The sequence below is a fragment of the Lathyrus oleraceus genome, chromosome 7 (genome assembly GCF_024323335.1).
Source record: "Lathyrus oleraceus cultivar Zhongwan6 chromosome 7, CAAS_Psat_ZW6_1.0, whole genome shotgun sequence".
Classification (NCBI taxonomy): Eukaryota; Viridiplantae; Streptophyta; class Magnoliopsida; order Fabales; family Fabaceae; genus Lathyrus; species Lathyrus oleraceus.
Window position 1 is genome coordinate 218,709,841 of NC_066585.1, and position 17,840 is coordinate 218,727,680.

At 37.8% G+C, this 17,840-nt stretch overlaps 1 protein-coding gene across 1 annotated transcript; it reads left to right on the forward strand.

Annotated features, from left to right (window-relative positions):
• Window positions 1-1,315: 1,315 nt before the first annotated feature.
• LOC127103010 (uncharacterized) lies at window positions 1,316-1,864 on the forward strand. Its single transcript, XM_051040310.1, has one exon. The coding sequence runs from the start codon at window positions 1,316-1,318 to the stop codon at window positions 1,862-1,864; it is 549 nt and encodes a 182-aa protein (XP_050896267.1).
• The last annotated feature ends 15,976 nt before the right edge of the window (window positions 1,865-17,840 follow it).

Genomic DNA, 17,840 nt, shown 5'->3' on the forward strand with positions numbered 1-17,840 from the left:
ATTTTAAAGTTGTTGTGATATGATTTTTCGCTGCTTATTGTCAAAAGTGTTGATGAGCTTTTGGATGGTTGTGGTAGTGAAACCTTAAATTGTCGATTAAATATTTTTATATAAGTTTTGGGGTTTAGGGTCTTACATTAGTCATATTAGAGCAGGGTGGTCCGTCCGGCCAGGTTTTCGTCATGTTGTTTGTCCCATAGTATGCGACGGGTGTATGAACACTGTCAGTGCAATGTTTCTTCTAACGATTGTTTAATGGTGTACAGAAATATGGCAAGAGGATGAAACAATTGAGTGATTGTTGATGCTTTGGATGCGATGGTGCAGACGCTACAATGTCATCAAAATCAGGCTAGTGATGAATTTCGTGGATTGGGAAAGTTCTAAAGAAACAATCCACCAACCTTCAAGGGAGATATGATCTGAAGGGTGCACAGACATGGCTCAGAGAGATTGAGAAAAAAATTTGAGTGATGGCATGCAGTGAAGCTCAGAAGGTGAAGTTCGATATTCATATGTTGTCAAAGGAGGTCGAAGACTGGTGGGATAATGCGCATCCGAGACTGAAGGTTGTCGATCTGAAATTACTTGGGATATGTTTAGAACTGAACTTTTAGAGAAGTATTTTCAAGAGAACATGCGCAGAAGAAAAGAAATTGAGTTCCTCGAGCTAAAGCATGGAAATATGACAATTGTCGAGTATGTTGCTAAGTTCGAAGTTGGTGAAGTTTTATCCACACTATAATAATGAGGAAGTTAAAGGGTCGAAGCGTATCAAGTTCAAAAGCGGATTGCGTCCCGAGATCAAGCGAGGTATTGGGTATTAGGAGATTCTCCGGTTTCCTATGCTGGTGAATAAATGCATAATTTATGATTAGGATAATAGAGCCCTGTCTGCTCACCGTAAGAGTCTTAGTGAGAAGAAATGAAAGAATTAGAATCGTGGAAAATTGTAGTGCTCCAGCTGACAAAGGGAAGCAGAAGGCTTTAGATAAGAAAAGGCCAATTGGGGGAAAGACTCTCGCTTCTATCAAGTGCTTCAAGTGTGGGGTCCCGGATCATCGTGCCAATAATTGCAAGATTTTTTAGAAGATATTCTTTAAGTGTGGAAAGACTGGAAATTTTATCGCTGATTATAAGAGTAGCTCGCTGACTTGCTTCAACTGTGGAGAACCAAGTCACATTGTCAGAAACCCAAGTTGGTTCAGTCTGGAGGATCTTTTTTTCTTTGATTGGGTCAAAGACTACTAGCACAGACAGGTTGATTCGAGGTACATGTTTTATTAATGATATTTTACTGATTTCTATTATTTACATGGGTGAAACATATTCGTTCATTTCTCTCGAGTGTGCTGAAAGGTTGAACTTAGATTTGTCTTCTTTGGTTGGGAGTATGATTGTTAATACTTCAGCTTTGGGTCCATTAACTACTTTGTGGGTTTGTTTGAATTATCCACTAACTATCTATGGTAAGAATTTTGGGATGGATCTAGTATGTCTAATGATAAATAAACTAGATGTTATCCTTGTAGTGAACTGGTTGGAGTTCAACCAAGTTCATATCAACTGTTTCTACAAGTCAGTGTCATTTCTAGAATTCATTGCAAGTGATGAGTTGTTTCTGTCAGCTAAGCAAGTGGGTGAATTCATGAAGAATGGTGCTAAGGTGTTTATGATATTAGCTTCTATGAAGGCTGAAATAAAAACTATTATTGGTGAATTACCAGTGGTGTGCAATTTTCCAGAAGTGTTTCCAGATGATATCAGTGATTTACCATTGGAGCACGAGGTTGAGTTTGTCATAGACTTAGTACCCAAAACTATACCTGTGTCGATGGCGATGTATAGAATGCCTGCTTCATAGTTGAGTGAGATAAATAAACAATTAGAAGAGTTTCTTGAGAAGAAGTTTGTCCAACCGAGTGTTTCATCGTGTGGAGTGCCGATGTTGCTAGTCAAGAAGAAAGACAATAACATGAGATTATGTGTTGACTATCGATAGTTGGACAAGGTTACTATCAAGAACAAGTATCCTTTTCCAAGAAATAAAGAGTTGATGGACCAGTTTATTGGTGCTTGCATGTTCATTAAGATTGATTTGTGGTCGGGTTATCATCATATTTGAGTGAAACTAGGAGATATTCTGAAGACCGCATTTAGGACAAGGTATGGTTATTATGAGTATCATATGATGCCGTTTGGGGTGTCTAATATGTTTAGTGTGTTTATGGAGTATATTAATAGGATTTTCCATCCTTACCTAGATCAGTTTATGGTTGTATTCATCGGCGATATTTTGATATATTCTAAGTCTGATGAAGATCATGTGGAGCATCTGAGAGTTGTGTTATAGACCATGAAAGAAAAGAAGTTATATGTGAAGTTATCTATATTTAAGTCATTCTTTGGAGAACACTCAACCCACTTATCACAAGCATGGATCCTTGAACCAAGACATCTTCCAAAGGAAGGAAAAAAGGCTTAGTTTCCATACAATACCATGAAAGAGGGGAGACTTACAATGTCACTAACTAGAATGCTATGCCTTTTTGTGTCAAAATTTAGCCTATGTTAAGCAATCATAATTGGACTTATATAGAAGTCACAACTATTTGAGGTCGGGCAATAGAATTTAGGTGTTAATGCATGTTAGAGACATAGTATAATGGACTATGCTCATGAAACATACCACACACGAAAAGAATATGCAAAGTGGGGGACCTAATCTCATCCATACTTATGTTGATTTTGCAATCAACTAGCCTTAGGATATAGAGATATTATAATTCCATGACATGAGTGGATAAAGAAAGGGGAATGAGATGAAGAGGGAGGGGGAATGGATCAAACACAAATTGGTCAAAGGAGGACTTTTACCGAATTAAGATTGAAATTCTGGTATCAGATATGAGATGTCGAAGGTAATGTCACGACACTAATATTTGAACAATATAAACAGGATAAAAGATAAAGAACAACAATTCAAGAGACACAAGCAATTGTTAACCCAGTTCGGTGTAAACTCACCTACGTTTGGGGGCTACCAAGCCAGGAAGGAAATCCACTAAATAGAATCAGTTCAAAGGCTCTCAGTAAAAAACACAAGTTACAGTCTTTTTTACCTAATCTCTACCCGTGTGACTTCTACCTAAGAACTCTTAGATATGAGATCCCACTCACTCCCCCTCAATAACACCAGTGATATAAAACAAGAATTACAATGAAAAGAAGACACTCTTCAAAGACACACACTTGATCTTACTTAACAGCTTCAATCAAGTAGACACACACTCATGCTTAAAAGCTTTGAGTGACAAATTACAACTCAAAAATCAGACCAATTCAATCATCTATGGATGAATTGAATGGCTTACAATTCACACGATCACACAAGACTAAAACCCTTATTCTCTCTCAATATTTCGTACGTTATTTCTTGTGTATCAAATCAGGTTTTCCATGTCCTTTTTATAGAAGCATTTGGTTGGGCTTGGACATCATAAAACCCTAAAACTATTTTCCATTCATATCTTCTCATGACAGTTGATTAGATCTCTTTGGAAAATAAGTTAATCTCGTTGTAATTACTGATTGATATCGTGTTCAATCATCTCATCAATCTTACACAGATTGCCATTAAAAACGCAATCACATAATACATAACATTCAGACTGAATGTTCTGTATACAGATGTCATGACATCGGGTATGACATCACAGTAAAATTCTACATAATCACATTTTAAACATCCAACAGGTACATGATATCTTATGTTAAGACATCACATGTGACAACTTGTGAACACTCTAGGTTTTACCAAAATTGCTGCCAACACAAGAACCAACAAACTCCCCCTTTGGCAAATTTTGGCTAAAACATATATCAGTCCATTTGTTCACAAGAAAAAAAAACATATCAGTAGTTAAGCAGCAGCAGAAGTAATAACCACACAATTACTAGCTATAATAGCAACTAGTAATAAACACACAATAAACACATAGGTGCTTCTTCTCCCCCTAAGTCTGTTCAACATAGACATCTCCTTCAACAACAACAGCACCTGTAACATTCAGAATCACACTCTGACATCTCCTTCAACATCACATGTACAACACAGAACATCTCCTTCAACATCATCTGTACAACACAGAACATCATTCTGTTCAACATCAGACATCTCCTTCAACATCACATAACAACATTTTATTCAACATCATCAGCTGTCATCACATATTAACTACAACTCTCCACATCTCCAGACATTAACTGCAGCTCTTCACATATTAACTTCTCCCCCTTTTTAGTCAAAATAGAGTAAAGTGACCAATTAGACAAAATAAATGTCAATCAGTCCAGCAGAGAATGTCACAAAGGATGTTATAACATATAAAATGTTAAAACAAAATGTCAGGTGGTACAGAACCATAATTATACACAGCTACATGAGCTGAGATAATCAGAAATCCAGAGAACTCATAAAGAGCCAAAATATTACAACATGGCATCAAAAAAGGACTGCAAAAAAAACTACAATCATCAAACAGAAAACATCAAAGAATCCAAGCATCCAGAACACACATCATTATAACAGGGGGACCATCATCACCACAACTCAGTCTGAGGAGGTAGCATCTTCATCATCTTCAGATCTAGAACTGCCACTAGATTGATCTTGAGAATTAAACCTCTCACTTGAGGTGTGGGCATCTGTTTCCTTGGCTTCACCAATATTATCCATCTCTCCTTGCTCCAAGCTACTAATTAGAACCTCTAAAGCCTCTTTCCTAGCCTTAGCCACCCTAATCCTAGTTTCCAACTCCTTACAGGTTTCTTTTAATTGAGCAATCAGGCCACCTTGAGAGGTTGACTTCTTCATTGCAGATGTCATGACAATGTCATTGACATGACTGCCTTCAAATAACTTATAATGAATTGACAATGGAGGCTTCCTTCTACTGGGGATATCACTTGTGCTTAAAATACCAGGTTGCTAGCTTAGAATTATCCCACAAATGATTGAGGGAAAGACAATTGGCAGGTTCACTGCATTTGTGGAAGCATGTCTAACAATTTGTTCAAACATGAACCTTCCATAATCAAAGTTGAGTCTGGTTCTAATAGCATATATTATCCTTCCAAGAGAATTAGAGATTGTTGAAATGTGGTTTGTTGGTACCCAGTTGGATGACCCTATCTTATGCAATATAGCATATTTTACAGTTAATTTGCCAGCAGAGAGATGCTTTTTGCTTGGCCATTCCTTGACTTGTCCAGCAGTGATTGTCCTACAGACTTCATTGTCTGTGGCTTCTAACTCAACAACACCTTTTGTTCCTCTTTCTAGGAACTTATTGATTACAGTAGGAGAGAACCTTACACACCTTCCTCTAACAAACACTTTGCAAAACTCCTTGTTGTTCTTGTCAGCAATATCCTCCGGGATGTTCACCACAAACTCCTTCACTAGACCTTCAAAACATTGGGGTAATGCACTAACTGTTTTCATCAACCTAACAAACTTGATCAATTCCATAACCTCCTTCACTTCCACAACATCCTTCCCTAGTTCCCTCTTCATAGCAACTCTCCTCTGTATTACAAATTTCCACTTGGCTGCACCATCTTCCAGATGGAAGGAAATGTTATCCAGATGCACAGCAGCAACCTTAGCTGGAGACTTTCTAACAGTTTGCTTTTTGGTAGGAGACATGTATGGGACATCGTCTTCAACTTCATCCTCAGAATCAGAACTTTCTCTGACCTTTCTCTTCTTGACCTCTACTTTACTCCACGACTTCGAAGGACCTACAGCAACAGCCTTCTTACTAGTTCTGGCTGTCATCATCTCAGCCACAGACCTGCCTTTCCTGGTCTTCATTTTCTTTGCAACACTTGGTTTCAAGTGATGAACCAAGGTGTCATCTTCCTCATCTGAGCTCTCTTCCTCCAAATTAATCACTTTTTCAGCAGAGTCATGCTTCTTAGATTGAGAAGCATCTACAGGTTTCTTACTAGGCAAGGTTTTACTTAGAGAACACAGTCCCTCAGCAGCAATATCTTTCTCTGACCTAGATGAATCATCATCTTTCTCATTTTGAGGTTCCACCTCAGGTGAGGGGTCTCTTCTAGACAGAGGAGTCGAAACTCCCTTGACTGAGTGCCCTTCATTTAGGATCCTTGTGACCAGATTCCTAATGACACGATCCTTATAATGCATGTCATCCTTAGAGGGATGGTTATCAGAAACGTTACCTTCAGTGTTTCCTGCAGTGGAAGAAGGGCCAGGGGAGTCTCCTGGGATTACTGAAAGAGGAATAACTTCCAAAATGTCTTCATCCAGAAAATCCATGGAGGGAGTTCTTGCTTTGTGAGTAGGTTTAGAACCAGAAGATGACGGATGTTGTGACATTTTGTTGAACTTGTGAAAATATTTTTGTTGCCCTAGCAGAGATGGACGATACAGTTTGATAAAGATGGAAGTGGTTGTGTTGAGGTAATGTGTGAAAATGGTATAGATGGTAGTTCCAATACTAGGTAATGATTTACCATAAATGGGGCACTTTCTTTTAAGTGGGCAGACAATATTTTTATTACCTTTTCCACTCCAAATTAATTGCTATAAATTCTCATGAATACAAATCCCCAATTTCCCTCTTAAACATTCAAATTGATTAGCATCCAAAGCCTTTGTAAATATGTCAGCTAATTGCATTTCAGTAGTAACATGCTTCAAGGCTATGATTTTCTCTTCCACTAGTTCTCTAATAAAGTGATGGCGAATATCAATGTGCTTTGTCCTGCTGTGCTGAATAGGGTTCTTGGAAATGTTTATAGCACTCAGGTTGTCATGGTACAATGTCATGACATCTTGTGTGACATTGTATTCAGTCAACATTTGTTTCATCCAAACCAGTTGAGAACAACTACTTCCAACTGCTATGTATTTAGCTTCAACAGTGGATAGGGACACACAATTTTGTTTCTTGCTAAACCATGATATCAAGTTGTTTCCCAAGAAGAAACATCCTCCTGATGTACTTTTCCTATCATCAGCACTTCCACCCAGTCAACATCACAGTATCCAGTCAGCATGGATCCAAAACCATGAGTATATAACATTCCACAGTCACTGGTGTCATTGACATATTTCAATATCCTCTTCACTTGGTTTATGTGACTGACTTTTGGTTCAGCTTGATATCTAGCACAAACGCCTACAACAAAGGCAATGCCAGGTCTACTTGCTGTGAGATATAGCAGACTTCCTATCATGCATCTGTATAGACTTTGATCTACACTAACACCATTTTCATCTTTGGAGACTTTCAAATGTGTAAGAGCAGATGTTCTTTTATGACTTTCATTCTCCATGCCAAACTTCTTAACAATGTTTTTGGCATATTTGCTTTGAGATAGAAAGATAGAATCTTCCATCTGCTTGACTTGTAACCCAAGAAAATAGGTCAGCTCTCCAACAAGGCTCATCTCAAACTCAGACTGCATTTGTCTAACAAAATGTTCTACCATCTGATCTGACATCCCACCAAACACAATATCATCTACATTTATTTGAGCCACCATGAGCTTTCCTCCTTCATTTTTCACAAATAGGGTCTTGTCAATACCTCCCTTCTTGTATCCATTGTTAGTGAGGAACACGGTGATTCTCTCATACCAAGCCCTAGGAGCTTGTTTCAAGCCATAGAGGGCTTTCTTCAATTTGTACACATGCTTTTGAAGATTTGGATCTATGAATCCTTTAGGCTGTTCAACATATACTTCCTCATTTAAGTAGCCACTCAAGAAGGCACTTTTTACATCCATTTGGAACAGTTTGAATTTCAGAATACATGCCACTCCAAGCAATAGTCTAATGGACTCAAGGCGAGCTACATGGGCAAATGTTTCATCAAAATCCACTCCTTCAACTTGAGTATATCCTTGTGCTACTAATCTTGCTTTGCTTTTAGTAACCACCCCTTGTTCATCAGATTTATTCTTATACACCCACTTTGTACCTATGACATTTATTCATTCAGGTCTAGGAACCAGTTCCCATACTTCATTCCTCTTGAATTGACCTAACTCCTCCAACATGGCATTGATCCAGAACTCATCAATCAAGGCTTCCTTGACATTCCTAGACTCAATCTTGGACATAAAGCAGCCATGTGAGATCACTTCCCTTGATCTAGTTGTGACCCCTTTATTTGGATCTCCTATAATGAGATCTTTGGGATGATCCTTCTGAACTCTGATAGAGGGTCCCTTGTTGATTTTGTCATCTTCAGGTTCAGCTTGAGGAGGTTCACTCTCCTTATTTTTGTTTTAGAAATTAGCTGGGGGATCATTCAGAGATGTCTCAACATCGTCTGTGACATCAGTCTGTTGGCCATCAACCACAACATTAATAGATTCCATCATTACTTTAGTTCTGGAATTAAAGACTCTATATGCTCTGTTGTTTGTTGAGTAGCCCAGAAATATTCCTTCATCACTTTTGGGATCCATCTTCCTTCTTTGTTCACGATCAGTCAAGATATAGCATTTACTACCAAACACATGGAAGTATTTGATTGTCGGTCTTCTCCCTTTCTAGACTTCATATAAAGTTGTAGGAGTCCCTTTCTTCAAGGTCACTCTGTTTTGAACATAACAGGCTGTGTTCATGGCTTCAGCCCAAAAATGGTAGGGCAATTTCTTAGCATGAATCATAGCTCTGGCTGATTCTTGAAGGGTTCTATTTTTCCTTTCCACCACACCATTTTGCTGGGGAGTAATGGGAGATGAGAACTCATGATGAATTCCTTCTGAAGAACAGAATTAAGAAAACTTGTCGTTCTCAAATTCCTTCCCATGATCACTTCTAATTTTGATAACTGGACTTTCCTTTTCTCTTTGAAGTTTTAGACAAAGCTCTTTGAAGACTTCAAACACATCAGATTTTTTTCTTATAAAATTGATCCAGGTGTATTTGGAGAAGTCATCCACCACTACATAAGCATACTTCTTCCCACCAAGGCTTTCCACCTGCATGGGTCCCATCAAATCCATATGGAGGAGTTCCAGAACTTTGGAAGTGGTGTCATGTCTGAGCTTCTGGTGTGACATCCTTGTCTGTTTTCCAATCTGACATTCCCCACAGACTTTTCCTTCATCAATCTTCAAGTTGGGAATTCCTCTAACAGCTTCAACAGATATAATCCTCTTCATACCTTTAAGATGCAGATGGCCCAATCTTTGATGCCACATCTTCACTTCTTCTTCTTTGGCTAAAGTACACATTGAAGAATGATCAGTTTCTTGAGAACTCCACATGTAATAGTTGTCTTTAGACCTGACTCCTTTCATGATCACTTCATTTTCTTTGTTAGCAATTAGACATTCAGTTTTAGTGAAGTTTACATTTAGACCTTGGTCACACAGTTGACTGATGCTTATTAGATTTGCAGTCAATCCCTTAACAAGTAGGACATTATTAAGGTCAGGAACTCCAGGGCAATCAAGCTTACCGATCCCCTTGGTTTCATCCTTTGCTCCATATCCAAAGGTTACATAGCTTGTGGCATGAGGATGAAGGCCAGTTAGCAGGTTTTTGTTTCCAGTCATGTGTCTGGAGCACCCACTGTCAAAATACCAATCTTCTTTGGCTGAAACTCTGAAGGAAGTGTGAGCTATTAGACTTGTAACATTAGTCCTAGGAACCCATTGTTTTTTGTTGACAGGTCTGTGATGTTTGCGTCTAGGTTGATGATGAGCAGGACTAGGATAACCATACAGCTTATAGCAGAAAGGCTTTATGTGGCCAAATTTTCCACAGTAATGACATATCCATCTTTGGTGTTTCCCTTTCTGCTGTCTTCCGTTATGATGTTGTGACATATGATGTGACATCTCAGGTTTGTTATCAGTATGGCTGCACTTAGGTTTGGATTTAGGTTTGCCACCAGTGTAACTGCACTCAGCCTTAGATTCATTGAACCCAATGCCAGATTTGTCTCCTGTCATTTGTCCAGTCTGGAGAATTTTGTCTAAGGTGTCAAATCCATTGTTTAGCATCCTGACATACTTTGTCATCTCATCTAGTTTGGAATTCAGAAACATTGCTTCAGTTTTTAATTTAGAGATGGTTTCCAAGTGTTCTACCTTCTCATTCTCTAGTTATGTTATCACCTTCTTCTGGCTTTCAACTTGTTGACACACTTCTTCACTTCTGTGACACAATTTTCTGTAGGTATTGGCTAATTCTTCAAAGGTTACTTCATCATCACTTGAGTCTTCATCAGAACCCCATCTTCCAGTCAAGGTAGTCACAAGATTTGCAGACTCTTCAATTTCACTTTCATCAGACCAAGTGGCAGCAAGACTCCTCTTCTGTTTCTTAAGGTAGGTTCCACATTCAGTTCTAATGTTTCCATACCCATCACATTCATGGCACTGAACACCTTTTCCTTCTTTGGGCTTTTCATCTGACCTTGTTCTTCTTCCAGCATTGTTGGATTTATTGATGTCAGATGAGATGTTCTTGACATTAGCCTTAGATCTTACATCCATCTTTTTCAGAAGTCTGTTGAATTGTCTTCCCAGCATTGCTACATCATTTGCCAGATCTTCATCAATATCTTGACCACTTCCCTCCTCTGTCTCCTCAGTGTTTGACATGAAGGCTATGCTTTTGACTTTCTTTTCGGATCCACCATACATTCCCATCTCAAATGTTTGGAGGGATCCAATTAGCTCATCAACTCTCATATTTGAAATGTCTTGAGACTCTTCTATGGCTGTCACTTTCATGGCAAATCTCTTAGGGAGTGACCTGAGTATTTTCCTCACTAATTTTTCATCTGACATCTTCTCACCCAGGGCTCCTGAGGCATTAGAAATTTCAAGGATATTCATATGAAATTCATGAATATTTTCATCTTCTTTCATCCTTAAATTTTCAAACTTGGTAGTGAGCAGCTGCAGTCTAGACATCTTCACTCTAGAAGTGCCTTCATGCGTGGTTTTGAGAATGTCCCAAGCATCTTTAGCCACCTCACAGTTGTTTACCAATCTGAAGATATTCTTATCTACTCCATTGAATATAACATTCAATGCTTTAGAGTTCCCAAGAGCTAAATCCTCCTCCTCCTTGGTCCATTGTTCTTCAGCCTTCTTATCAGTAGTAGCCTCTCCATCCTTAATAATAACTAGATGTTCCCAGCTGTTAAAGAAAACCTTCCAAGCTTTATTATCTAGAGATTTTAGGAAGGCTACCATTCGAGGTTTCTAGTAGTCATAGTTGGATCCATCCAAAATAGGTGGTCTATGAACAGATCCTTCATCTCTCTCCATAGTACCAAAAAGTATCGTCCCTAGATCTCACCCAAAACCAGAGCAGGATGCCTGCTTTGATACCAATTGAAATTCTGGTATCAGATATGAGATGTCGAAGGTAATGTCACGACACTAATATCTGAACAATACAAACAAGATAAAAGATAAAGAACAGTAATGTAAGAGACACAAGCAATTGTTAACCCAGTTCGGTGCAAACTCACCTACGTCTGGGGGCTACCAAGCCAGGAAGGAAATCCACTAAATAGAATCAGTTCAAAGACTCTCAGTAAACAACACAAGTCACAGTCTTTTTCACCTGATCTCTACCTGTGTGACTTCTACCTAAGAACTATTAGATATGAGATCCCACTCACTCCCCCTCAATCACACCAGTGATATAAAACAAAAATTACAATGAAATGGAGACACTCTACAAATACACACACTTGATCTTACTTAACAACTTCAATAAAGTAGACACACACTCATGCTTAAAAGCTTTAAGTGACAAATTACAACTCAAAAATCATACCAATTAAATCATCTATGGATGAATTGAATGGCTTATAATTCACACGACCACACAAGACTAAAACCCTTATTCTCTCTCAATATTTCGTTCGTTATTTCTTGTGTATCAAATCAGGTGTTCCATGTCCTTTTTATAGAAGCATTTGGTTGGGCTTGGAAATCATAAAACCCTAAAACTATTTTCCATTCATATCTTCTCATGACAGTTGATTAGATCTCTTTGGAAAATAAGTTAATCTCGTTGTAATTACTGATTGATAGCATGTTCAATCATCTCATCAATCATACACAGATTGCCATTAAAAACGCAATCACATAATACATAACATTCAGACTGAATGTTCTGTATACAGATGTCATGACATCGGGTCTGACATCACAGTAAAATCCTGGATAATAACATTTTAAACATCCCGCAGGTACATGATATCTTATGTTAAGACATCACATGTGACAACTTGTGAACACTCTAGGTTTTACCAAAATTGCTGCCAACACAAGAACCAACAAAGATCTTCATGCATTTTAGGAGATGGAATGTACATTCCATCAATCCCCTAAGTCCAATGATCTTAACCTAGCAAAGTCAAATCAACATTGACCAAGGCCTAACAACATAAGTCGAACTCACAAAGTCAAATAAAATGGCTCTACACAATTAATTTGACATTTAAACAATTAAAAATAATAAAAATATGCATTAAATTAAATTATGGTTGGTCAATTTCCTAAAACCTCATCAAAACACCAAAGAAATGGCCATGAGATTTATCATAGGTCAAACAAGGACAATGGACCTTGGAGAATTTTTTTCATAATTTTTGGAAACTTAAAAGTATTTTTAAACAATTAAAAATATCCACAAAATCAATTAAATCATGAAAAATATTAATAATGATCTAAAAAATAATTTTAATTCAGAAAATGAAAGAGGATTTTATTTAATTTTTTTTGTGAAACTCTCATATTTTTTGGATCAATATTAAATTTACTATGAATTAATGAAAATAAAAGAAATAAAAATAAAAATTAATTAAATCAGAAAAACGTGGACCACTTGATCTCCCTCATTAATTGAGGTGGCAGATCAAGTGGATGAAAATGCGCGTTCAATGGTGCACACTAGTCAGCGCACCACAGAACTGGTAATAAAAAAGAACGCTCAAGATTAAAACGCATTGGCTTGATCACGTGGCTTAGAACTCATCCAGCACATCACCGGAGCAAACCACCGACCATCTTCTCCGATGACCCTGGTCAGACTGGTTCTCTCATCACCATCACATAAATGAAAAAAGAGGACATGATCTTAAAGAAAAAATGGCGTAGATCACGAATATGACCTCAATTCAACCTAACTCCAAGTATATTGAGAGATATGTGGAGTTGAAATTTGAGGTACATGAACTGAGTTGCTTCGATTTTACCTCAAAGCAACTCAATCTTCTTGCCTACATTGGAAAGACTTCAGACAACCAAGGATCCAAGAGAATTGATGAGAATTGAGAGAGAATCGAAGAGAAGAAAAATCTGGAAAAATACCTTCAATGATGTGCAGAACTTGATCTCTCTTGCTTCAGTTCATGTTTGATCTTGCTCAAGAAGCATGCATAAGTAGATTAGGATTGGTACAAGGCTTTGGATCCTAGAGTTTTTGAATCTCCAAACAGTGAGATTCAAACTCAAATTCCAAGTGAAATTTCTCAGGTTTTCCTTTCAATGGTGAGGGTTTCAAATGTGGGAGGCAAAGTTGGCGCGCAAGGGTCCTAAAAACTTATGCAATGGACCTCTATTTTAGCAAATGCAAGTGATATTTGCACCTTTGAAAATTCTTCCAAATTTGGCAAAGTGAAGTGCATGCTTGCATGGGCGTGTAAAGGCCCATGAAGCAACTCAATTAAGTCCAAATGCAAGTGAAATTGAGTCTGAATATGGATTGTGATGCAAGGCAACAATGTATTGATGTTTGAAGATTGATCCTTGCCAATTGATGCATCCATGTTCATACCATGCGTAGTCCCCTCAAACCTTGTCCAAAATGAATGAATTTGGACTCTTTGGAAAGGTTAGATCAAGAGGAACAACTCTTATGTCGGACACTTTTCCATTTCGAGTTTTTATCATGATGAATTTTGAGGTGGAAGTTTGGAAATTTCAACATGTTAAGATTTTTTCTAAGTGTCAAGCCATATGTTCAATTATTCCACCTTGGCTAACTTTTTATGTGAGCTCCAAATGAGAAACGTGTCTTTATCAAAGTTGCATCTACTTCAAAAACCTTCAAAATGGTCACAAATTTGACTTTATTTGGATTTGGGATGAATGAGTTATGCATTTTTGAAGTTGAGAAAAATCACTTGTTCAATGGTATTGGTCCAAAATGACCTATAATCTATCCTCATATCACATGCTCATAAAAGTTTATTTAGCTCTTCCTCCAAACATCAAAGTTGAAGTAGACACCTTGAATTTGATTGTGAAACTTGGAAATCTTTCATCTCATAAAAATTGAACAAGTTATGGCTTTGGGAAGTTGACTTTCAAATTAGGGTTTAGACAAAATGACCTATAATCTTTCAACATAAAAAATGACTTTCCAAGCAAAACTAGCTCTAGGCCTCAACATGAAAGTTGTTTGGAATGTCATTTAAAGTAACGTTTCTCTTGGAATCATTTTCATATGATGAAAATTGTAGGAGATAGGGTCTAGGGGAACCCAGTTTTGGTCAGATGAATTCCTCTAGTCAACCACCATCAACCACCTTGCTAATCTGCAATTCTCTTGACTTTTGGGACTCATGGGAGATCATATATGCATAAGATAATGAATTTTGAAGTGTCCATTTGAGTATTTGATCAATTGGTGAAGAAGCTTGTTAAAGAAGTTACTCAAGATACCCAGATAAACTAGGGTTTCCAAGGCAAATCAATTCCAAACTCTTGAAGAATTCTTGATCAAAATAACATGTAAATATCATGGGGAATCATATATGATGCCTAGAGACATTATGGATCATTCCCTGGTTGAGCTCTTAGCAATGAGGGTCTTAAACCCTAGATGTGAACTTGATGGATCAAAGGTGATCATGTGCCCTCCCTACAAAAGAGTTAGACAAATATAAAGACATATTTTTGGTTTTTTAGTTAGTAAATGATAAAATACAAAGTATGATACAATCACGTGGTGCTTGATGATCTCTCCCCAAACAAACCCAATAAATAAAAGGGGTAAAGAGGATGCCAAGGTATGATCCCAATGCCAATGCATATGATGAGGATAGCATGAGGGATCTTAGGGTCAAAATTGGGGTCTTACAGTTGCCCCTATTTAAGGACATTCTAACTGAGGAGGAGAAGGTTGAAATATTTGTATCGACTCAGTAGAATGAGCTTAAATAATAACATATAGAAACAAATTTTGGTCCCTAAGAGACCTCATGATGCATATGATAAGAATGCTAAAATAAACTCTTTGTGGGGAAAGACTGCCACAAAGTGTTGGTTCTAAGTGTTAGCAGCAATTTTGGTAAAACAATTAATGTTCACAAGATGTTGCATGTGATGTCTTAACATAAGATATCTATGTACCTGCTGGAGTTTAAAAACATAATTATGCAGGATTGTTTCAGGATGTCATACACGATATCATGACATCTGATATTATGTACCTGTTGGAGATTTAAATTGGAATTATGCAGGATTGTTCCAGGATGTCAGACCCGATGTCATGACATCCTGTACACAGAACATTCAGGGTGAATGTTATGTGTTATGTGATTGCGCATTTAATGGCAATCTATGTATGATTGAAGATCTGATTTGCAGGCGCATTCAATCATTAATTACAACCTGATTTACTTATTTTTCAAAGAGATCTAATCAGCTGTCATGAGAAGATTTAATTGGAAAATAGTTTTAGGGTTTTCAAGATGTCCAAGCCTAGCTGAATGCTTCTATAAATAGGACTTGGAAAACATGATTTGATACACAACCAATATAGAGCGAAATATTGAGAGAGAGCAAGGGTTTGTGTCTTGTTTAGTCGTGAGACTTGTAAGCCATTCAATTCATCCATAGAGGATTAAATTGGTCTGATTTATGGGTTGTAATTTGTCACTCTAAGCTTGTAAGCAAGAGTGTGTGTCTACTTGATCAAAGTTGTTAAGCAAGATCAAGTGTGTGTCTACTTGATTGAAACTGCTAAGTAAGATCAAGTGTGTGTTATTGAAAAGTGTCTTCTTTTCATAAGGAATTGTTGTTTAAAATCACAGGTGTGATTGAGGGGGAGTGAGTGGGTTCTCATATCTAAGAGTGCTTAGGTAGAAATTGCACGGGTAGAGATTAGGTGAGAAAGACTGTAACTTGTTAAAGTGTACTAAGAGTCTTTGAACTGATTCTATTTAGTGGATTTCCTTCCTGGCTTGGTAGCCCCCAGACGTAGGTGAGTTGCACCGAACTAGGTTAACAATTGCTTGTGTCTTTTGCATTACCATTCCTTATCTTTATCCTGCTTGTTTTACTCAGATATTAGTGTCGTGACATTACCTTCGACATCTCATATCTGATACCAGAATTTCAATTGGTATCAGAGCAGGCATCCTGCTCAGGTTCTGAGTGAAATCTAGGGACAATACTTTCTGGTACAATGGAGAGAGATGGAGGATCTGTTCACAGGCCAAAAATTTTGGATGGGTCTAACTATAACTGTTGGAAACCTCAAATGGTATCTTTCCTAAAATCTCTTGATAACAAGGCTTAGAAGGCTGTGTTAACAGGCTGGGAACATCCAGTAATTACTAAGGAAGGGGAAGCCACTACTGATAAAAAGCCTGAAGAACAATGGTCCAATGAGGAGGATGATCTAGCCCTTGGAAACTCTAAAGCATTGAATGCCATATTCAATGGAGTAGACAGGAATATCTTCAAATTGGTAAACAACTGTGAGGTGGCTAAAGATGCTTGGGACATTCTCAAAACCACTCATGAAGGCACCTTTAGAGTGAAGATGTCTAGACTACAACTGCTCACTACCAAGTTTGAAAATTTAAGGATGAAAGAAGATGAAAATGTTCATTAATTTCACATGAATATCCTTGAAATTGCCAATGCCTCTGGAGCTCTGGGAGAGAAGATGTCAGATGAGAATCTAGTAAGGAAAATACTCAGGTCACTCCCCAAGAGATTTGCTATGAAGGTGACAGCCATAGATGAATCTCAAGACATCTCAAATATGAGAGTTGATGAGCTAATTGGATCCCTCCAAACATTTTAAATGGGAATAGGTGATGGATATGAAAAGAAAGCCAAAAACATAACCTTCATGTCAAACACTATAGGGGAAGATGAGGAAGGTGGTCAAGAGATTGATGAAGATCTGGAAAATAAGGTAGCAATGTTGGGAAGACAATCCAACAGACTTATGAAAAAGATGGATGTAAGATCTAAGGCAAATGTCAAGAACATCGCATCTGACATCAGTAAATCCAACAATATTGGAAGAAGATCAAGGCCAGAAGAAAAGCCCAAAGAAGGAAAAGGAGTTCAGTGTTATGAATGTGATGGGTATGGTCACATTAAAACTGAATGTGGGACTTATCTCAAGAAATAGAAGAGGAGTCTTGCTGCCTCTTGGTCTGATGAAAGTGAAACAGAAGAAGCTGCAAATCTTGTGACTGCATTGACAGGAAGATGGGGTTCTGATGAAGAGACAAGTGATGATGAAATAACCTTTGAATAGCTGGCCACTACCTACAGGGAGTTGTGTCACAAAAGTGCATAAGTGTGCAGACAAGTTGAAAACCAGAAGAAAGTGATAGCTCAGCTGGAAAGTGAAAAGGGGGAACATGTGGAAACCATCTCCAAGTTGAAAACTGAAGTTGTACTCTTGAATTCCAAACTAGATGAGATGACCAAGTATGTAAGAATGATTAACAATGGATCTGACATCTTAGACAAGATTCTCCATACTAGTCAACCAAGAGGAGACA

Bases quoted from the DNA above. Each gene is read 5' to 3' on its own strand.
- LOC127103010 (XM_051040310.1), top strand. From the start codon at position 1,316: ATGGGTGAAACATATTCGTTCATTTCTCTCGAGTGTGCTGAAAGGTTG.